At 35.9% G+C, this 23,219-nt stretch overlaps 2 protein-coding genes and 1 pseudogene across 7 annotated transcripts; 2 read left to right on the top strand and 1 right to left on the bottom strand.

Annotated features, from left to right (window-relative positions):
* The first annotated feature begins 669 nt into the window (after window positions 1–669).
* LOC117914936 (rust resistance kinase Lr10-like) lies at window positions 670–2,180 on the top strand. The gene is made up of 2 exons (XM_034830461.1): window positions 670–681; window positions 826–2,180. Exon 2 carries the CDS (start codon window positions 840–842, stop codon window positions 2,058–2,060), a length of 1,221 nt encoding a protein of 406 aa, XP_034686352.1. The 5' UTR covers window positions 670–681; window positions 826–839; the 3' UTR covers window positions 2,061–2,180.
* Window positions 2,181–4,431: 2,251 nt separating this feature from the next.
* Window positions 4,432–5,547, top strand: LOC117914543 (annotated as a pseudogene).
* A 10,156-nt stretch (window positions 5,548–15,703) lies between these two features.
* On the bottom strand, window positions 15,704–22,631 carry LOC117914305 (probable methyltransferase PMT3). 6 transcript variants are annotated; one of them, XM_034829583.1, is made up of 10 exons: window positions 22,425–22,631; window positions 22,215–22,288; window positions 20,955–20,979; window positions 20,496–20,834; window positions 20,191–20,355; window positions 19,931–20,113; window positions 19,058–19,652; window positions 18,663–18,775; window positions 18,305–18,525; window positions 15,704–16,345 (listed from the first exon to the last, which is right to left on the bottom strand). In XM_034829583.1, exons 4-10 carry the CDS (start codon window positions 20,754–20,756, stop codon window positions 16,045–16,047), a joined length of 1,839 nt encoding a protein of 612 aa, XP_034685474.1. In that variant the 5' UTR covers window positions 20,757–20,834; window positions 20,955–20,979; window positions 22,215–22,288; window positions 22,425–22,631; the 3' UTR covers window positions 15,704–16,044. The 6 variants fall into 6 exon arrangements, with proteins under 6 accessions (XP_034685474.1, XP_034685475.1, XP_034685473.1 ...); XM_034829584.1 differs by lacking the exon at window positions 20,955–20,979; XM_034829582.1 differs by lacking the exon at window positions 22,215–22,288.
* Between the last annotated feature and the right edge of the window lie 588 nt (window positions 22,632–23,219).

Raw genomic sequence — 23,219 nt, 5'->3', positions numbered from 1 at the left:
GGTGTTAGACATTGATGCAGTACTTCTAACCTTATTGGTCCGTGTAAGGCAAACATGTACTGCAAAAAAAGTTTGAGAATGTAGTATTTATATGGAGGAATGATTGATATCTCATATCGGATCAAAGAAAAAAACTTATGGATGAACTTTTCTTAATTTTGTAGAAGAATCTATTAGACCCAAAGTAGATAATATTTCTCCCGTTGGAAACGGATTGTAACATGGCATAGGTTGTTTTCCATGATCAGGGCTTCCTACAAGCATTCAATATGTTACTACAAGGTTGTCAATTCCACCACTAAAAATCCTAGCTGCCCAATGTTGAAAACTTCCTGTTGGACAATGTTGCGTGTGTTATAATGTCGGCCTGTGGTCAATGAAGGGATAGGAAGCAAGCTAAATGACCAGTCTGAATGTGAAAAGTCCTCTATGAATCCTTCTTCTAATTTCCATCTGCCCGATTTTCATTAATCTATTGTTTATTTGTGGTTGAAATTTTCTCTGCTAGGCTTGATATGAATTCTAAAGAGCCAGTTTATCTCATTTAACAACATCAGTAGTAAAATCTATAGCTCATCAGAACGATTCATTCTTCCTTGTTCACAAATTCTTCGAATCCGTTAAAGCACACGCCATCGTCCTCAGAAGTTTTTGGTACAATCACGGTTCAATCGAACTTTGGTAAGTTTTCACTAGTCTTGAATTAGAGCTTCTGTGTACAAAACTTGTTAATGAAAAAAAAAGGAAAAACAGGGAAGAAGGAAAGTATAGCAGTAGTAACAACTCTAGCTGGTTCAAATTTCAGGAATTTTAATTGTGATACAGTTTTGATCGTCCTGATGCGGCGGATCATGAAGAGGATGCCACAGAATCTTGATATAGGAGCAGAGATTAATGCTATCATGAAAGGCCGGTTACCGCGATGGGAGATGGGGCCTCAGGAGGCAAGAAGAACAGAATCTGCAGGACGTGTGGACGGATCGGGAACAGTGGAGATATGCATCCAAGACATGCTGAAAGAAAAACCCGTCCGCTTTTCTCCTCAACAACTTGCAGCTTTTACCCAGAATTTTTCTACCAAACTTGGTTCAGGCGGCTTTGGACATGTCTACAGAGGAGTCCTTCCTGATGGGGTACAGATAGCCGTAAAAGTACTCAAACCCAACAGAGGCCAGGACAAAAGAATGGAAGAGCAGTTCATGGCTGAAGTGAGTACCATCGGGAGAACTTACCACAGAAACCTAGTCAGGCTCTATGGTTTCTGCTTTGATTCTCAGCTCAAAGCGCTAGTCTATGAGTACATGGAGAATGGATCACTTGACACGGTCTTGTTTGGCAGGGAGCATAGAATCGAGTGGGAAAAGTTGTACGAAATTGCGGTTGGCGCAGCCAAGGGGCTTAAGTACTTGCACGATGATTGCCACAAAAGGATCATTCACCATGATATAAAACCCGGAAATGTTCTGCTTGATTCCGATTTCTGTCCCAAGCTTGCAGATTTTGGACTAGCCAAGCTCTCCAATATGGACAGCACACATGAAAACTTCTCGGGTGGGGGCACTCCAGGATATGCTGCCCCAGAGGCTTGGATGCCATTTCAAGTGACTTACAAGTGCGATGTTTATAGCTTTGGGATGATGCTATTCGAGATTGTTGGACGAAGAAGGAACTTTTACAACTTCTCCGGTGAGGACCAAGACTGGTTTCCAAGACGGGTCTGGGACAAATTCGACGAGGGAGAATTGGAGGGGCTTCTGTTGGAGAGGGGGATCAAGGAGAAGGCGATGGTGCAAGCCAAGAAAATGTGCATGGTAGCTTTGTGGTGTGTCCAATACCTCCCTCAGGACAGACCTTCCATGGATCAAGTGTTGAAGATTTTAGAGGGCGGAGACCAAATTACAACGCCTAAAAACCCATTTCAGCATTTGGCATTATCATCTGATATGCCACCTATCAGCATTGAGAGCAGCACAAACTCTAGGAGTGATGAAACCACTGACAATAGTAGCGCTTGGCTCATGAACAAGTACGAAAGGGAAGAGGCATCTTCATCTGGATGAACTAAAGGTCTTCCACAGTGTAATCCAATTGATACTCCTTGATGTAATTGGGTGTATAATACTGTTGTATAGCAAAAATTCTCAGCTGGTAGCCTATCTCATGATCATGGCTTCAACTAGTGCACATGTTTTTTAGAATCAAAACAACAGTAAGAGTTAGTTTCGCAATGATTTTAAAAAGTGTTTTTGAACCAAATTTAGAAAATACTTTTAAAATTTTGAAACATATCTCATTAATGATTCTCCTAAAAACACTTTCACTAAAAATACTAAGAAATACTCTTAAACGTATTCTAAACCATTGACCGAGTTCGCGAACAATACACATATTAACTAAAATTCCATATCAAAATTATTAGAAAAATATATCAAATTCCTATAAAAATTCATTTGTTTTCATATAGAATATTTTATATATCGGTTTTTTTCTCTCGTAAAAATAGGTTCTCTTATTATGAAATAAACAAAATTAATTTGATGAACTAGGATTGTTTTAAAAATATTTCTCAAGATATTTTAGAATATAAGGGGAGAAAATTTTAACCATATTTATTTAAATTGTTTCATGTTTTCATTTTAATATTAAATTGACAATGAAGCAACATTGAATAAAGTAAGTGTTTTTCTTTGCATTTTTGGCCTTATTTCTTCACTTAACAAGGTGCTCATTGAATTTTTAACAGGTTTGGGGCAAAGTATCTTTGGAGCAAAAAATATGTCAAAAGTTAAGGGTTAAAGTTTATTCTATCTCCCATGAATTTTTTTTGTAATGAAATAAATATTTTTTAAATAAAAACTGAAAGATTAAAAATAAAATAAAAATTCAAATAGAATAATTTCATTTATGAGTTTTGAGTTTATTGTCGATTTAAAATTTTATTAAATAACTCCCTAATTTTGAATTAAAGAGAGGTGAACCTAAACAGCCAAATATTAACGAAGAGAGGGATATTTAATAAAACTTTAAACTAATAGTAATTAAAGTATATTAAATTCAAACTTCATGAAAGATGACTGAAATGATGTCCTTTAAAAAATATGTATTATCTTAAATTTAAAATTTTTTAAAAATAATTTTTAGAAATATAAAATAAATCTATATTTTTTGTTCTACTATAAAAAATTTTATTCTAAAATTAAAATGTAAAAAGTGTATAGAAAGGGGTACTATTTTTTGTTTACCATTTTTGCAATTCTGAAACTTAAAAATAAATAATATTTTATAAATTTTTATTTTTTAAAAACACAATTTTCACAAATCTTTATCAAATACATTTTCAAAAACAAAAAAGAAAAAACAAGAATAAAAACTGTGTTAAAAAGATTTTAAAAAAAAACATAAAACATTTTCTAAATTAACCAAACACATTATTATGAAATTGAAAAAAAAAATTGCAAATAATATATGTAATCAATAGATTGGGACAAGGATGCTTCAAGCTCAAAGTGTGGGATGTATTTTTTTTCTCTTTCCTTTGTATATTTGTTTGGCATAATGAATTATTCTCTTCTCTTACACATGGATGTCGCTTAATTGAATGGATCGCATGAAAACCTGGTGATCTTACTCCCCCGTGGCATAAAAGCTTGGGTTGGCATGATAGAAATCTTACACCAAAGTTTTGTTTCGATATAAACTGTGGGGTTGTTTTAGGTCTTCCTTTTTTGCAATCACATAAAAAATAATTAGAGGACATTGTTGAGGAAAATTGGATGCTTTCGTGGGGTTGTCAAATCCAACACTCAATATTGATAAGGTTGGAAATTTCCTTTCCATCATTGTTAAGACAAGTCCACACATATTGCCAGAGGCTCATTTTGACACGCCATACAATGTTGGTAATTAAATGACTCCAATTCCCTGTCAACATAATCAAAAGAAGATTAATATGTATGTGTGAAACGCTCTCTAAGATGGGTGCTTCCATCAAGTTACTTAGGAAGGAAATCAAAGTGTACATATAAATACTATGCAAGGTTTCATAATGATTCAAATGAATCGAGTTTACTGCCATTTTCACACTAACATGCTTGGTTATTGAGAATTTTCCTTCCACCTCCATTAAATTCTCTTTCTCTTGCCTGTCAATCCTTTCAGAGTTTCTGTCCTCATCAGTTCTCGTACAAAATGCCACTCTCAACTGTAGTTAAAATCGTGCTTGCAGTGTTGTCGGGTAAGTTTTCGAGAGTACTCCTGAGTTATGATCAAAGTTTGTTATTGAAAAGGAAGATAAAAGAAACATAGGAGGAGGAAGAGAAGCGCTTGCATTGCATGCGATATTAACAATTCTTTCTAATGCAAATTTCAGGTAGCCTAATTTTTTACTTTGTTGCGAGACGAATTATGAGGATGCTGCAGAAAAAAAAGGTGATGGCTAATTTTGTAGGAAGGAGGAACAATGAAGTTGTGGCTTCTAATCCGAGAAATGAGGAGGAAGCACCAGAAGCTGGAGACACAGAAACAGTGGAGATATTCATAGAAAACATGCAAAGAGAAAGCCTTGTCCGGTTTTCTTCCAAACAAGTTGCTGCTTTCACTTGGAACTACTCCACAAAACTTGGTGCCGGCGCTTTTGGTGTAGTCTACAAAGGAGAATTTCCTAACGGGGTGCAGCTAGCGGTCAAGGTACTCAAGTTCAACAACAACGTAGACAAAATGATGGAAGTGCAATTCATGGCTGAAGTAAGTAACCATTGGAAGAACTCACCATAGGAACCTGGTCAGGCTCTACGGATTCTGCTTTGATGCAAGGACGAAAGCACTGGTCTACGAATATATGGAGAATGGGTCGCTTGACAGGTTGTTGTTTGGCAACGACCATAGAATTGAGTGGGAAAAGTTGTATGAAATTGCAGTTGGGGCCGCCAAGGGGCTTGAGTATCTGCATCATTACGGCCACAAGAGGATAATCCACCATGATATAAAGCCTTGTAATGTTCTCCTTGATTCTAATTTGTGTCCCAAGCTGGCAGAGCTAAGCTGTCCGACCTCGATAGCACACATGAAAACTTGTCGCGTGTTGGGGGCACTCCAGGATATGCTGCCCCAGAGGTTTGGACGACGTTTCCAGTTACTTACAAGTGTGATGTTTATAGCTTTGGAATAATGTTGTTTGAAATTATTGGACGGAGAAGGAACCTTGACAGCCGCTTAAGTGAGAGCCAAGAGTGGTTTCCCAGACGGGTTCGGGACAAGTTTGATAAGGGAGAATTGGAAGAGATACTGGCAGAGAAGGAGATCGAAGAGAAAGACTTGGTGAAAGCGAAGACAATGTGTATGGTAGCTTTGTTCTGTGTCCAGTACATCCCTGAGGCAAGACCTTCCATGATTGATGTGGTAAAGATGTTAGAGGGTGGAGTCCAAGTTACACCGCCTCCAAACCCATTTCAGCATTGGCTAGTATCAACAAGTGATGGAACCACTGAAAATTGCACGATCCAATTCATGATAAAGCATGAGAGTGAAGAGGTATTTTCAGCCAGATGAACGGTCTTCCCCAGCTTGTATGTCCAATATTTGGTCCACTTAATTTGTTGCTTTTGGGACTGCAGAAGTCTAGTGATAAAGTACCAACAGCAATTGACATTAATTTGTTAATTATGAGACGGTTATTTATCTTGATCTATAGGTGTTTAGTTATGCAATTTGTGTACTATTGACAATTTTGAATAAAAACACTACCAAATGCAATCTAATTAAGAAATGACTACCATAAAACTAACAGGAGCACCGTTAACTAATACCTACTAAAACATTGTAAATCTGTGGGACATTATAGTTACAGTTTATTTGACTCAATCTAGGACTCCAACAACATCATAACTAACAATAAAATACGATATCATTTAGCATTGTAAGGAAAATAAAAAGAAAATTAAATGAATAAAATGGTTAAAAATATCTTATGTGCAGAATTTAAAAACTTTATATGTTCCCTTGTGTGAGTCTGTTTAAAAAAAAAAAATGCTTTTCTTTTAGATTCATGCTCCAAATTTCACGTGCCGATGAACAACACAAGATAGAGATCAAGAGACAAAAATTCTGAGATTTCTTCGCAACAAGGATTGCAGCAGCCAAAAAAAACCACCATTGGCTTTCCTTATTTATAAGTATGTCTATTGGTGCAGAAAAATAGGGTAATTCAAGTGGAAAGTTATCTCCATCTTATTGAACCTTTTGAATTTAAAAAAAGAAAAAAGAAAAATAAAAAAGAAAAAAGAAAAAAGAAAGAAAGAAAGAAAGAAATCTATTTGTGTGTTACCATCCCCATGTGGGCCATTGAATTTGAATTTGAAATTCAAAGTCCAAAATATTGTACTTGTCCATATTCGATATTATGAACTTTCTTCTTATTGTGAGTCTTGCAGTGTATCCCTTTCTTTGCATAGAAAATTGAGTGTGACATGACAAGAAAATGTTAGGTAAGAGTGCTTATGCTAAGTCACATCATTCAAAAGAAAGTATCTCACTTACCCCCAAATTTGTCAATTACACTAAATCAAGAACTTTCAAACCCCCGATCAAGTTGTATCTTTATAAAAAATGCTTGACCCCACTTTTACGTATATTTGTACTTATAATTATATCAAATACAAAGTCAATATAATTGTCTAGACTATGACCCATAAAAAAAGGTGTGTGTTACTTGCAATCTTCCTCAACCATTATGCTAGTTGTCACACCATAAAAAACAACTACCAATTTCTTTTTTTCAAAGTTTGTGATGCTAAGACTCCGATCTTAGCCAACCTTCTCGATACACAACAAAAATAAATGTAAATGCACACATGCAACAAGGCAAATTACTCGAACCTTCCAAACTTGTATTTTTATTAAAACTACAAGATTACAAGACTTTTTAAGTGCACCAACACTTATACAAATTTGCATAAGTTAGAGAACCAAAATCCCACAAAGAAAGGACACAATTTGCTTTCTCTTCGAATTACTCACCCTTGGTCCCTCTACCTTGTTGAGGCTTTTATAAATGAGTCTTCCTTATTTGAATTTTGAATTCAGACTTGAGTGATGATTATGCAACCTACCATAACTACCTAACTAAAGACACCCATTTCCAATAAAGGCATCTTTTCACATTGCATGCAACTAGAGCTATTTAATGTTATCTTTTGGTGCCAAATTGAGTTATGCTTCTTCATAGAGTCTCTTCCTAATAGGTACTTCTTATTAATAGGCGTCTCTTGCCAACAGGTGCCTTTGTAATCGCTTCATGCAACTCAACCACACAAGTCCTCCTTTAATCCTATCAGCCTAAGGTCATGTTTGGTCCCTTTATTGTAAGCCAACTCATGTCAGTTTGGTCTTTGGCTTTTTTGCATATGAGTCAAACCCACATCAAACACCAAGTATGCATGCCTCTTAGCTTGGTCAGTCATCTTGCCCAGACCATGCCCATGTGTTCAACCATCTCTCTAATACCTTAGTGCTTATCAACGCACTAATGGCCATTTTTGTGCCATGTCTAGGCGTCTAGGACACAAAGGTGTTTCCACGCCTAATGAACCAACCATTTGTAAGGTCCTCTTATGCCTTGTTCATGTCAACCATTTACCATCATGTTTGCATTGGTTTGATTGTTGTTATGGCTTCTCGAGTCATCCCAAACTCTCTTTTGGTTACAACGATAAGCCATGACATTGCACCTATGGCTTATCATTTGTATGCATAGGGCATTGCACCTTTATGATAAGCATTTGTTTGAGACCTCATTTATTGTTGTAACAACACCATGCTCATGTCTAAGAACCTTCTTGGTGCAACATCATGTAATGGAATTGTGTCCATGACTTGTTCGTCCCATGCACAAGATATTGTGCCCATGTTCATTGAATCAACCACCTATCTGAGGCATCCTTGTTGTTGTAATAACATCATGCCACATATAAGGCCCTCAATGGTTGTAACAACATCATGACATAGCATTACGCCCATGGCTTCACGAAATGCTTTAATACACAAGATTGGGTACCCTTGTGCCAATGTTGAGAAAGGAAAGGTTACATCGTGCTTCGTGCCATTATGGTCATGGGTTGCACACTACACATGCCATAGAGTTTATATATGTGTGCTAACATGTCGTCCATGTGTCAAGGCCATGCCTTGGTGCCCCTTTGGTTAGCTAAGGTCATGCCTTAGTGCATGCCTACCTCTTTATCTCTCATTCCACCTTAAAACTTAATATAAATCGTTTTGGAAATTTCTAGATGAGACATCAAATTTTCTTGAGAATACATAATATATTTATTTATTAAATAAATAGATAAATCCCTCATAAATTGCACATCATGTTGTATCATTGTTATGCTTTTGTCTAGGTACATGGCTTGGTGCTGAGTGTGCATAAGTGCATGGGTTAGGCGTGCGAGTGAGCGTGCGACCTATGTGCATCGTACTACTACCAATCTAAGTATTGTCTCAACACTTTGCCTTTTGAATGATGCCTATTAAACCTCCATACCTTATTTGCTTTCTTTCTAAGGTCTTCATAGGTGCAAGGCCTACCCATGAGGCTCTTAATGCCAACATCTAAGTCAAAGGACTAAGGGGCCAACAAACCTATCCTCACCCGTTGAAGTTGATGCCCTCATTGACTTAGGCTACAAGCATGTCTGATCAACATACCTCATTTTTCTTTCAATTAGACTTAGTCCCAAACTCAGGGGCTCTTGTTGCCTTGCATATCGTTGCTCCATGTTGTTATTACCTTCTTAAAAACTCCTTTTAAGTTGGATGACAAACATTACCTTTGTCTGGCCATTCCTAACAACTTCTTCACTCAAAGCAAGCACAAAACATGACTAACTTTCCTTTACGAACACTAATCCACCAAGGTAAGGAAACAATACCACCTCAGTTTGAAAGAAAAACTCCATGCTTAGAATCATGTTAAAGTTCTCTAAGGGCACCATTAACATACTATAATAGCCTTTCCAATCTCCCACATTGAGATTGATATTCCTAGCAATGCCATCCACTCTTTGATCATTACCATTTAGAGACTTAATTCTGGTAACATCTTCCTCTAGATTCAACTTCAATCTGGTTGTCTTCATGCTAGCCAGATAATTATGGGTTACCCATGTATCTATCATTGCCTTTACATCCATTACATTCACCAATAGCGAAACGTACATCAACTTGTCGATGAAGCCCTCTCTGTGAAGTGTAGTAATTAATTGCAAATGATTGACTCATATTGTTGGGTCATTTGATTCATAATCTCCTTTTTCCTTAACAATCGTGGGAGCAAACATATTTTCCCTCTTAAGACAATATTTAGCAAGATGAGGCTCATTGTAAATAAAGCAACCTACCACCTTAGATTTCTATTGCACCATTTAAGCGGTAGTTTCTTCCATTGCCTTTAGGGTTGCAGATGATCTCATTTTCTTCTAGCCCACATACTTGAAAGACTTCCCCTCGACCCTAGATATTTTTGCCCCCTTAGATTTTTTACTTCAGGGTGGTAGAAATCGCACTAACCACCTTATAGTCCACTAAGCAATACGTTGCAGCCATGACAGCGAGGAGATTTTTTATTCTTTGCCTCCATAATTCTATATGGGCCCATCCTTATAACCCAGACATAAAGTTGAACATCTTACTCTCCTTTAACATGTTCTTTATGTCCAGCATCAAGGAACTAAAATCCTTGATGTAATCCCGCATCGATCCTATGTGCTTCAATCTTTGTAGGGATTCTCGAGCAATATAGACAACATTTTGTGAGGAGGAATTGATTCTTCAGTTCCTTCTTAAGAGTCTCTCAAGTGGTGATTTAAGGTCTTCCAAACTCTACATCATCATTGATCTAAGGATGAAAATATCATTTTTTACGAATATGTCAGTAACTTGATTTTACAAATATTTTGGGATATATTAGGAAATATCGATGGATATTCTAAGACAAAACATTGATGAGACAAAAATCAATCAAAATTTGTAAAAATATTGAAAAAGATTCTAAGAAATTATTTAAAAGTAATAATAGACATTTTGATGTTATTTTGTTAATATATATATATATATATATATATATATATATAACTGTGGCATTCAACCATAATATTCAGAATTTAAAAGCAAATTTTATATAAATCTATATTATTTGGATGTATTCAATAACATAAAAGAAATGATAATACAAGTATAAATATTTTTTATTTTAAAGTGTTGATAATTTTATTTATAAATTTATATTTATTTTTTATTGAATTATTATACAAAATACACGATAATTAAAATTAATTTATTTACAACAATTTTATTCTAATTAATTTATAATACATACACTGATTTATGCACATATAATATAATTTATAATATATATAGATAAATTATATGATTTATTTATAATATAAATTTATATATATATATATATATATATATAAAATGTAAATATATGTAAGTGGTAATTGTTTGGTGGCACTATTCTTTTCTTTTGTGCAAGAGGACTTAGGTTCAATTCTAGTCCTCTTATATCTAGTTCGATTAATTTCTTAAATATAAGAAGTGATACCTTAATCCCACATAGATAACATTCAGAACAAGTATTTAAGCTTAATTGCTTATACAATCACACAAGCTTATATGACAAACCAAGCTATTAAAGATGCATTGAGCTAGTCCAAAGTGGCCCATTTATTAGCATCAAAATTTTGAAAGGTGGGACATTGGAATTGGAGCCAAAATATCTCCAATATCCCAATATTATTGGTAAATATCGTTGTATCAACGATAAAATTGTCAAAAAAAAATATCCATATCGTCAAAATATTGAGCAATGATATTTCTCTCTCGTGTGTTGTATCAGAGGTCATTGATACATGAAATATTGGCAACATTTCATGACATTTTCAACCTTGCTTCTACTCTTATGTGTCACCACAATTTTGCATCACCAATCAAATACATACGGGTGATGGAGACTCTTTTTGCATCAAAGACATGAGTAGCCTTGAAGAACTACTCCATGTTGATCGAACTTCTTTGTTGTGCCAAAATACTGAAGCCTAATATGTAGTAGCTTTTGCTAAGAAAGATAAGAGAAAAAACTACTACGGTTTTTGTTGTATTCTAGGTATCCTCCTTAAGGACTGACTTATGAGATTTGTCAATATTAGGGTAAATGAATTGCTTTTATTTGAATCCTAAGTGGCAAAATGATATGTGAATAATATGAAACTAAGTAAAAGAAATTAAACTAATAACAATATGAATATTGATTTTAAATCTAATTGATTCAAGTTTGGGGCTTTTCCACAATCTAACTTAGGGTATAGAAATTAGAATAAACAATGGTATTTTAAGTAATATGATCTTAAGGTTTCAGGATCCTTGGCCACTTACAATCAACTTGAATTCTATAACTCAAAATTTCATCTAAAGCCCAATTTTTACTTTTTAAAATAAATTCTCAAAATCATCAAATGAATAAAATTGATTACTGATTTAAGATGTAGCTTTTTAATCCTTCTTACTCTTTATAGCTTTGTTTTAGGGCAAATGATAATAGGTAATACCATGATAACTAATGATAAAGAGTTACCAAGAATCACTAGTATCGGGTAATAACCTAGCGTATCATTTCCTAAACTAACTCACAATGATATGATAAAAATTGATAAATCATAATCCAACCAATAATCAATCTCATTGTTACAATAATTTACCCATTACTCTTATGAGTTTCTAGCCCTTAGGTTTTCATGTTTTAAGTCCCAAGTTGGTTTTTTAGCCTCTTATGGGGGTGATGTCACATTCACAATCCATAATAAGGTAAAAATCTATAATTTGAATCAAAGAAATTAAAAACGATATATTTAATAAAGAAGAAAAGAAAAGAAACTAAAGTTCTCGTCTTCTTCCATTTCCAATGTCAAACTCCCTCTAAGATGATCTAAGATATATATACCCTAGAACTAAGAGAGTTTATATAATATCATAAATTACCTAACATGTGACATACTCTCATTAGCCACTTATAACAAAATAATTAGCTAAAAATGACTAAAAAATAATAAAATTGAGATTTCTAATCGTGTGGGACCTACTTAGGGTGGATGGAGTGCCTTAGATGAAATTCCTGAGGTAAAGGAGACGAAACATCAAAGAGGCAGTGGGTGAATTCGAAATTGGAGTTATTTCGAAATGGTCCTTTAACTTGGCACAATTGTCTTCAAATGGCCATAACTTTTTTCATTTTAGCTCTGATTTGTACACCATTTGAAGCATTGGACTCCTGACTTTCTGAGCTTCAAAATGATATATATAGTATGACTAAAATGGACTTTGGAAAGTGCTCCAAATTGGTTCTCAAATTCATAGTATATGTTACCACCAAATTTTGAGTTCTAAATTTCCATGTAACTGAATCTTGCTTCATGCCTCATTTCCCATGATTTATTACCTTCTTTATTACTCTATAATGGTCATTTCTCATATCTCAAACTCATGATATCCTCGTCTTACCTTTTCTCATGGTCTATGAGTCTTGACTCGCTTATTTCCTCATTTAATCCTTTCTTGATATTTGAAAACCTAAAGTAATTCAACTCACACTCTTTTCTTCCCTTGAACTTGAGATAAATCTCCAAAATACAAGTTAAACTCATGGCTAGGGCCTTGGCATTGATTTAGGTCTAGTTGGGTGATTTGAGTGTCATTTGGTGCACAAATCATATCAAATAAGTGCCGATAGAGCACATATTTTGGCTCCAATCACATGTCCCATATAAATTTCTCCAACTTTTTTACGTCTTTGTTACCACTAAAGCTATTTAATTCAGGAACCCAAAGTTTGAAACAAAAGGCTTTAGAACAAATGGGAGCACCTTGTAGCGCTACCTTCTTGAGAATGGCGATGTCTCCTTCAAAGGCTTACACCATGGCCTTATAGTCATCAACTAAGCCTGTACCTCTACCTTTAGACCTGCCATCTTATCCTCAACATATTTTTCATGAGACTTAACTAGATTCCGTTGCACTTAGATTTCCCTTATTGCATGTTCTGCCCATGAAGCCACAATGGCGGCATCACTAGGTCATTATCCCAATAATGCTTCCAATCGAGATACCCTTACTTTCAAGGCTTCTGTTGTACTAGCTACCACCAGCCATGTTGTAGCCAGGCTTTGATACCATTTGTCACACCACAAAAAATCATCACCAAATTTTTTTTTTCTAAGTGTGTAGTACTAATACATCGATCTTAACCAACCTTCTTAAAAGCCACATGGCAAAGAGAATGTAAATAGGAGCTTGGATTTTGAATGTAAATAAAGGAGTCTTCCCGTTTGAATTTTGAATTCAAACCTTTGAATTAAAAAATAGGAGCTTGGATGGTAGTTATGCAACTTGCCATAACTACTAAACTGAAGACACTTCTTCCCAAAAAATGTATCTCTTCATGCGTTCAACAGTTAATAAGCATCTAATGTTCTCTTTTGTGTTGAGCCAAGTCTTACTCCTTTAAGGTGTCTCTTGCCAATAGGTACCTCTTACCAACAAGTGCTTTTGTAATCGCCTCATACAACTTAGCCACACACTCTTTTTTAGTTTAATTAGCCCAACGTCATGTTTGGTTCTTTTATTGCAAGCCAAGCCCATGCCAGTTTGGTCTTTTGACCTTTTATTTCATGTGAGTTAGTCCACATCAAACACCTTGTGTGTGTGTCAATAGCCTACATCAAACATCTTTTCTTGGCTATGCTCATGTGTTCAACCATCTCTTTGATGTATCAACATGCACCGACATATTAATGTCCACTCTTGTGCCATATCTAGACGCCCATGACACCAAGGTGTTACTGTTTCTACCTAATGAACTAGCCTTTTGTAAGGCCCTTCCATGCCTTGCATGTGTTAGCCATGCACCGACATGTCTACATTGGTTTAATTGTTGTTATGACTTCCTGTGTCATGCCTAAATCCCTCTTAGTAGTAATGAGCCATAACATTGCGCTCATAGCTTGTCATTTGTGTGTACAGGGCATTACACCTCTATGCTAAGGATTCGTCATGCATCTGAGACCATTCTCATTGCTGGAACAACACCATGCTTGTGTCTAAGACCCTTCTTAGTGTAGGAGTAGCATGCCATGACATTGAGCTCATGGTTTGTTCGTCCTGTGCATAGGATATTACGCCTTTGTGCGACGCATTAGTCACTTGTCTGAGGCATCCTTGCTGCTGCAATAGCGCTATACCACATCCAAGGCCCTCCTTGGCTATAACAACATCATGCCATGACTTTGCGCCCATGGCTTCACAAATTGCCTTAATATATAAGGTTGAGCACCCTCATGCCAATACCAAGGAGGAAAAGGTTGCACCATGCCTCATGCCATTGCAACCAAGAGTTGCACACCATGAATGTCATGAAGCCTATGTGTACGTGCTAAAATGTTGTTTGTCATGGTCATGCCTTAGTGCCCCGTTGGTGGGCCAAGGTCTTGCCCTGATGTCCACCTTAAGTCACCTAGCCTTTCCCCCCACCCAAAAAAAAAAAAAAAAAAAAAAAAAGCAATTTAAGTCATTTTGGAAATTTATGGAAGAGGCATTACTCGAAGAGGCATGATGGATCTCCCCTTCCCCCCCTTAAAGTGCAATTTAAGTCATTTTGAAAATTTCTAAAGGAGACATCGAACCTACTTGAGGAGACATAACAGATTTATTTATTAAATAAATAGATAAATCCCCCGTAAGCCTTATATTGCATTTACACCATTGTTCAGATTGATTATGAGCACATGGCCTGGTGTTGAGTGTGCACGGGTGCACAGGCTAGGTGCATAAGTGTACGGGAGTGTGTGCATAGAGCTGCTAGAAACACGTAGGCATGTGCACGAGCTTGCCGTAGGTGTAGGCGTAGCTTTGCTCCAACCTAAGTGTTGCCTCAACACTTTGCCTCATGAGTGATCCCTACCAAACTTCCATATCTTCATCGGTTCCTTCCTAGGGTCCTTATGGGTGCAGGGTCTACCCATGAGGCTCTTAATGCCACCATCCGAGTCAAGAGACAAAAGGGCCTAACACCTACCCAGTACACATCACTGTGCTTGATAAGCATTTGAGGAAGCTATTTATTTACCTTAACATGATTGAAATATTAGAGTCCTAGTAAGAAATGTCTTAGATCATTTCTATCTATTTAGTAACAAGCAATACTCGTCTTAAACTTATAAATTGTGGATTCAATATCCATACAAAGAGCAATAGAATGACAAGAATGATGGCTCAATCCATGTTTTCAAACATTTTTTAAATATAAATTTTACTTTTAGTACTTTATTTTTTAAAACATTCCTAAAAAATTAAGTAAAAATAATTAAAACATATTCTAAAAAATTATCCTATTTTTAAAACAAGTTATCAAAAATTTGTTTTTTGTAAAAGAAAAAATTACCATGCATATTTTTGAGTCAACACTTCCAAAATCGGCTCTTTTTTCTTGGTTACACTCTCGTTCATAAAAAAGTACGGTTGCGATTGAATTGCCAATCATAAAGGAATTGTTCTGTTCTTGAGGGCCTCCACTGCATGATCAAAAAATGGGAAGCAAATAAAAAAGGAAATAAGTCAGTAGAACTGAAAACAAGGTAGCAAGTTACGTACACCACAATGATTAAAGCAGGAGATTCATTTATGAATAAATGTAAATGCCAGATATGTACTTCAGCGGCATACTTTCTTGTCCTGGTAATTAGTCATTAGCTGAAGTAGCTCAGTCGGCCCCAAAATGGAAAACAGACAAAAATGATGAATAGCCTATAAATGCTGGTAGTCATTAGCCAGTGCTTATCAACCGAATTATAGGAAAAGGAAATAAAAAATAATGTAAAATATCATTTTAATGCTACAAAATGAACCGGATTACTTGGTCTCTTCCTGCAACATGCTTCTTGATCCATGAGAGCAGGAGAGAATGTAAAGAGAACCATGGTATGAAAAAGTTGCCTTGCATTACTCTGTATCCCTGAGGCTCTCACTTGTCAGCCATATCTTCTTTTGGATAAGAAACACAAGCTCATCCCCATCTCGCTCATTTGAAACTGCTTCCCAGTGCAATGCTGTTAAGTATTTCTTTACAAACTCTATCACTGATGGCTTGTCCCGGATGATGACAAAACCTGTTGGTCTAAGAATGCGATCCATCTCAATCAGCAGATCCTCAGCACTACAGCCTTTCTTTTCAATGTCAGAGAAAACAGTCCAAGCGTGGAGTAAATCATAAGTCCGAGGATAAGTCGAGAAAGCTTCACACCTGCCAAAAGAAATCATCCAGTCAATTGAATTTCAATATCTACCACATCAAACTTCAATCAGAGTTTCAATTTTCTTTTTCACACCATTCTCATGGTTTATAATCACAGCTGCTTCATGTTATTTAGCTGGATTTATTAATTTCTCTCCCTGAATATATTAAAATCAGACAATATAGCCCTACTCCATATTCGTAAGTTATACAATCTAGTTATGCTCTTATTAAGTCATAGTAGTAGTAACACATTCTTTGGACTAAAATGCTCTGCATAAAATAAAGAAAATCCAGCCAAAACCTCCAAAATTGAAACAGAGTTTATCAGCAGTTTATCCATGTCTAATCTCTTATTAAATTAGAGTTATGGTATGCCCATTACAAAAATCAACAGTCATTGCTTTTTTAAGGAGATCAAGTCTGTTTTTCATGTTAAAATTTCATTCTTTGCTCTTCTTCTCGAAGAAATTGTCAGGCTCATGAGTTTTACATGGGAAATGCACCACTCACATCTTTTTCCAAGCATTCTAACTACATAGAAATCAAGTCAGTTTTCCTTCTTGATTTTCTCTCAAGACACAGCAGGCATCATAACAGTTCAAGCGCTTGATAGAGAAAAATTAGCAAAAACCAGAATTCCTTGCAAAACAAAAACAAAGCAAAATACAAGATCTAATTTTGATTGTTTTTGGTGTTCAAAAACATAAATATTTCTGCTTATAATATTTCTATGATAGAAAAATGTCCATGCACAGCAGATGTGCCAAATCTAATACCAATACATTGTCCTCAAAACCTCAGGCACAAAAGGTCTTCTAAAGCTTTGAGACAAGGCACAACCCAAGGCATGCACACTCTGGACAAAGTGAGGAGCAACTTGGAGTACATCAATTTTATAAAATATTATAAATTTGGACATACAAACATTTGTCATACACATGTATATCACCAAATATGATCCCAAATTCTAATCCAAGCAACAAAAAGATCAACATTCCAAGCATTTAAAAGAAGAATCCAACAAAAATATAATGCAACAATACAAAATTTTAATACAGTTAGCAATTGCCAAGATGAAACTTATATATATATATATATATATATATATATATATATATATATATTCTTTTTTCAGTGCTAAGAAATCAGAGACAAATATAAGCATTTCTTTTTCGTGTCAACATCTTCCAACACAATGTCATGGGCATAACGGCTTTGCCTTCAACTTTCCAAAAAATAGAAAAACAAAGAAAAGAGGGCAAAATGATGTTGTTTTCCGTTTCAATTTTGGAAAAGGGCACAGAAATTGGAACAGACACCTCTCCACCAAGGTGGTAACCATGTCAGGTGGAGTGTCACAACTGGATGTGTCTGTGCCCTGGGCCCATGTGCACCTTCAAAAACTATGTACCAATTAAAATACTAACAGGAAAACAAATGGTGGTAATAATAACTAATCTTGATTGGTTAAAAATTAGTCTTATAGTAACTTTTAGGTGTCTAGGGCCTCAGTACCCATAGTATGATTGTTACAGAGTTCATATAGAAGATATGGTTCATAAAGAACAAAAAGATAAGTTAAGGGTTTGTTTGAAAACTATTCTTGAAAACAGTTTTATGTTCTTTGGAATAAAAAATAGTTTTCTAACTGAGAAAATACATTTTCCATACTTTTGACAAAAAAAAAAAAAAGTTTCTAGAATTTGTTCAAAAAACAGATTGTTTTTAGAACAAATTTAAGGTCATTTCAAAACAATTAAAGAAATGGAAAATACTTTGGGAACTTTTGTATTGTACATAAGTGTACTGTACCTACATGGAGGACAAGCAAAAAATATATATATATATTTTTTTCATATTGGAGTTCCCAAAAAACTGTTTTTTTTGACAACTGTTTTCAAAAATATTACCAGACCCTAAGGTTGCAAATAAAATACATAAAATAACTTCAAAAAATATGCATACCAGTTATGGATAGTGCCTATTAGACCTCTGTCATAGATCAGTTTAAGTGTGTTAGGTCCATCTTCAGGGACAACATTCATCACCCAAACATCCTTGCCCTTTAGAGCAGCTGCAAATGACCCCAAGTTTGCTTTCATATCCATCAAGTTCCTCAGCGTGTCTGATGTAATCTTTGGACTCAAGAGATTCCAGTAACTCTCAACCCTCTGCATCCAAACTTCCTGCACCACACCATCAATTTGTAAGCCCACATTTTTGTATGTGTGTGTTGTATTTGCAAACATATCCACAATGCACTAACAAAAAGGATCTTTACAAACTAAAAAATTGCAGACAAGGGGGTACTGCCTCAAATTACCGTGTCCTTCTCAAATATGTCTTTTGAATAGCCAAAATCAGCTAGACGTGGAGGTGGAGCGGTCGCCCTAGCTGGCCAAGGAGCCAATTCACTACCCCTGGATTTATGGTCATCTAATAAAGCACACAACAATTTTAGTTAGCATGTAGTTTAAGAACCTTCAATTTCCAGAGAACCATGACCAAACCTACTTTTTTTCAACTAAAAAGGTAATATCTGTATATGACTTCCAGTTTTATGCAACTTAAATGAGCTAAATATCACTTAAACATCAGTTTACAAGGAACCAAGTTTAACACATTTGAGATAATTGTGCACATTTTGTTGAAAAATATGTCATTCAGCTAGGAAACGCCAATATCAACACAAGCCACACAAGAGAAGAAGACACTCACGATCACTGTAAGGAGTGATACAGGCTTCCATCGGCACACCCCATACTGCATCTGGATCATCATCAGATCGGCAGAGGGGAGGCTGAGTACCAGGTGCTCGCTCCATATAACAATCATTAGTCAGAGGTTTCTGCCAAATGACAGTTTGATTCCTTTTTGAAGCTATTCTCCAACACATGCGTTCCACAAGGGCACTCATTTCTCTCCATATTCTGAGATCCTCTTCATCCTGTGCATATGCTTCAGGAGATGAGTAGGCAAAATAGCCTCCTGGCCTGAGCAACCTATCTAACTCAAGAAGAAGGATCCCATCCCTTTGAAGCCAATCAATCCTACAACGAGAACAATGGGCAAGTTCAAAAGATCTGCTAGGGTATGGGAGCCTCTTTGTCCCTAAAACACCAAGATATGCAGGAATTCCTCTCTCCAGGGCAAATTGGATCTGGTTCTGATGCACATCATTGGGTGCTAAGGACATTGTTATGATATCCGAAGAAAGAAGATAGGCTCCAAAACTTGCGACACCACAGCCAACATCAAAAACAGTTCGTATCCTTCCCCCGTTGTTTAGATTATTGTTTGAAAAGTTGAGCATCTGCCAGTACAAGCCACAAATAGAATTATTGCTTCAACCATGCAGTAGAAGAAAATACTAAAATAATTTACCAAAGAACCAGAAATCCCTAAAATGAAATTAAAAAAAAAAAAAAAAAGGAATCAACCTTTATCTGATGCAGAAAGAATAAAAAGAAAATTTGCTTGACAATGTTCATAACATTGAACACAGAAATAATTCAAGAAAGGAATCCCAAATAAAGGAAATGTGTTTCCTTTCCCATTCTTTTTAATAGTGTAACAGGGCATCAATCTTACATTTGCAAGTGAAGCAATATATTTATCAGCTCCATAATGAAAATGTGTGCCTCCCCCAGGAAATACTATCTTTTCACCTTTTACAACCATCCAATTCTGGTCAGATTTCTCATGTGCAAGGTGAGTATGAGGTATGTTTGCTTTCCATACTTCATCTCTGCTTTTTGGCCACTTGATTGGGATCTGCAAGGGAAGAGGCAGACACAAAAATAAGAAACCTTCAACACCCTTGTTACTATTAAGCTTACGCACATTCTCACCTTGTACCCTGCTGGTGGAGGAATCAAGCAATTGTACCGCCTCTCAGGAAGAGGGCAATGTCTTTCATAGTGCTCCATCAAAGAAAGATCCAACTTCAATCTCATTTGGTATATAAGATTCCTATCTAGGCAGGGAATTAATTCAGAATGCCGATCATCACAAACCTTCAAAATCAGAAGCAGAAACATGACACCATCAATAAAAGAAAACTGAATATAAGAAGCAAAAATAAACAAGTCAAAGTGTCAAAGAGAAGAGGAGGCTAGTACTGGTGCTGATTCCAGCTCAGCTACTAGAAACTTACTGGAAAGCTCTTTGGTATGACATCATCTTCACCATCTTCCTGGCCAAACTTGCTTGAAGATTCATCTAGCTTGCTGCCAAGATCAGCATCGTCATCCCCAGTTAGACCAAGTTTTCTCAAAGATCTGCTGCCATACTCTAAGGCCTTTTGCGAGCCAAAAATGGATCCATGATACACATATAGGAACACAAGAAAAATTGCCACCACGCACAAAGATGGAAGCAAGCGTCTCCTTTGTGATCCATCCGCTCTTCCCCTCATTGTTCGGTTTAAAAACTTCTCAAATAAAACTTCCCACTTTCAAGTCAATAAACGGAGATTAGAATGAGGGTCCCATAACTGAAATTGCCAATAGCCAAAACCAATAAGAATTTTTTTTATGTCAAATTCACAATCCAAAATAAGCCTGCATATCCTGCCTTTACAAGGATCAATTCCAACAGATAAAAATATCAATACCCTTCAGATGTATCAGAACCAGACCCTGAAAAAATTCAACCCAGAAACACTATCAAAGAAATTTGCAGAGCATACGAGCATTATAAGCAGTAGTAAAACAAGCTCTTGAATACACATTTTTGGCAAAACATCCAAATGATTTTTCTATGCATGCTGGGTAACCCATGAAATCTAACCAAATTAAAATACTCCCACAAAGAAATCATATAGTGTCTAGCAACCAACTGCTCTTGCATCATAACCACAAAATTAGGGGAAATACTGTATTCTTCCAACCAAAGCAGGAAATAGGATATGGGGAAAAAATATAGAGCTAGTTCCAACCTAACCAGTCCACAGAGGAACAGCAAGGATATAGTATGCATAAGAAAAATCTTTGATTAATATTAATATTTTTACCTAATTTGCCTGTCAAATGAAAGAAAGAAAGAAAGAACAATTTCTAATTAACAAAACAAATATGTTCCAGTCTAATGCCTAATTGCTTCTGCAAGTAGGCATCTATACAGAGCTAACAATCCTACATTAAGCGCTGTATGACAGAACTGAAACAGAGTTTTGAGTTTGTCTCAAATGACTCTGTAGGGACTAAAGACAAGCAGCCATCAGAATAAGTCTGACAATTAGCCTGTGTTTGATTAATGGAACAGGACTTTTGGAGTTGTGATTCCTATTTCATTGTCAGTTTCCCTAAGTACCAATGGGTTCGGAATTGAATATAAATTCCATAGATCCCAGGTTCATAAAAAGGAACTCCTGTACAAAACCAAGATTTCCAAAATCAAACCCAAGTTTGCAGAACCAAACGCCAGTTCAAAGGGTAACCACCGACACTTTCCAGCTTATAAGTTGACAACCAGGCCATGAAAATGATTGATTAGGCTCAATGCTTTATCCAGAAGTAAAAAAGAGTAAGAGAAAGTACATGCTTTAATTAATATCGTTGAAATGAATGGAAATGAAAGCTCCCAGAAACGTTGAAATAAACTGGAACTCACAGATCTGAAAAATAAAGAATTAAAAGCCTTAACCAAACATCAAATTGGAACACTTCTCCCAAAGAAAAGAAACAACGAAAAACATCAAATAAATCCGTTTGGTTCCGGAGAAATGAGCGGAATCGAAATGAAAGTGAAGCTTCCAACAAACAAAACCAATAAAAACCACTCCCAGTACTTATATTGAAAACCAAGTAGCAGTCATTTGGTCTTAAAAACAAGAAAAATCCAAGACCCAAAATCTCTTCCACACTTCCCTTACCCTTTTTTCCTTCAGCTTCCCGAAAACCAAACGGATCACCAGGCCCAAGCAAACCAACAACAAAGCATACCATACTGGATCACCAAACCCACGAAATCAATGAAGCACAGCCCCCAATTCGCCCAGATCCAGCAAAAGAATCAAACAGCCCAAAAAATAAAAAATAGAAAATAAAAGGAAAACACAGAACGAGTGAAAAGAACAACTCACGAGATCTGCAGCAGGCTGGAGACGGAATCAAAATCAAAGAATCAAAGACAAGGAGTGATTGTAGGTGAGAACACTCTAGATTTGCAGGGAGAAAACTGGAAGTGCTGTGTAGGAACGAAAAGAGCTAGAAAGACAGGGAGATTAGATCTCTACGCTGTTGGTTATTATTATTCTTCTATTTCTAGAGAGAGAGAGAGAGAGAGAGAGGGAGAAAGCGAGTGTGTGAGAGTGAGCAGTGTGTGTTACGTGGACGTCGTTACGGTCCATTCATATTGTTTCGCTGTCAGATCAAATTCTCCTCTTCCTTTAAATTTTAAGGTAATTAAATTTACTTTGCTAATTTACCCAGTATTTAATATTTATGGTAAATTATTAAATTCCTCAAATAACCAAAAATCAATCATTGCTTCAAATACCGAATTGTATGTTATTTAATATACTCTACTTCAATTAATTCTCAACACACTATTCTTCATTTCTAATAAAAATACTTTATGTTAAAAAAAAAATTGACAAGAATTAGACTGAATTCAAATATGTAGAAAATGAGTATGATTGAAAAGAATGATTTAGAAAGCGTGTGTGTCGGCCGTTGAACGCGATCCACCGCCAGCGTTGGCAGCGTGAGTGTTGATTATATAATTATTATTATTTATTATGAGTGGAGATTTTCATTTTCCCTGTTTATGGGTGGAGCTAAGTCGTGTGGTCCCACCCATGTGGCCAGATTCAAATAGGGGTGGGTGGGGCTGGATTCAACCCACTTGGAGGATGTTTTATTTGGAGGGCCTCCAG

Source organism: Vitis riparia, chromosome 5 (genome assembly GCF_004353265.1).
Source record: "Vitis riparia cultivar Riparia Gloire de Montpellier isolate 1030 chromosome 5, EGFV_Vit.rip_1.0, whole genome shotgun sequence".
In the NCBI taxonomy this organism is placed as follows: domain Eukaryota; kingdom Viridiplantae; phylum Streptophyta; class Magnoliopsida; order Vitales; family Vitaceae; genus Vitis; species Vitis riparia.
This window is presented reverse-complemented; position numbering and strand designations above follow the sequence as displayed.

Bases quoted from the DNA above. Each gene is read 5' to 3' on its own strand.
- LOC117914936 (XM_034830461.1), top strand. From the start codon at position 840: ATGCGGCGGATCATGAAGAGGATGCCACAGAATCTTGATATAGGAGCA.
- LOC117914305 (XM_034829583.1), bottom strand. From the start codon at position 20,756: ATGAGGGGAAGAGCGGATGGATCACAAAGGAGACGCTTGCTTCCATCT. The intron at 20,114-20,190 runs GTGAGAATGTGC...CTTCCCTTGCAG, and splicing joins CTCCACCAGCAGGGTACAAG to ATCCCAATCAAGTGGCCAAA. The intron at 16,346-18,304 runs GTATGCATATTT...TTCTTTTGGCAG, and splicing joins ATAGGCACTATCCATAACTG to GTGTGAAGCTTTCTCGACTT.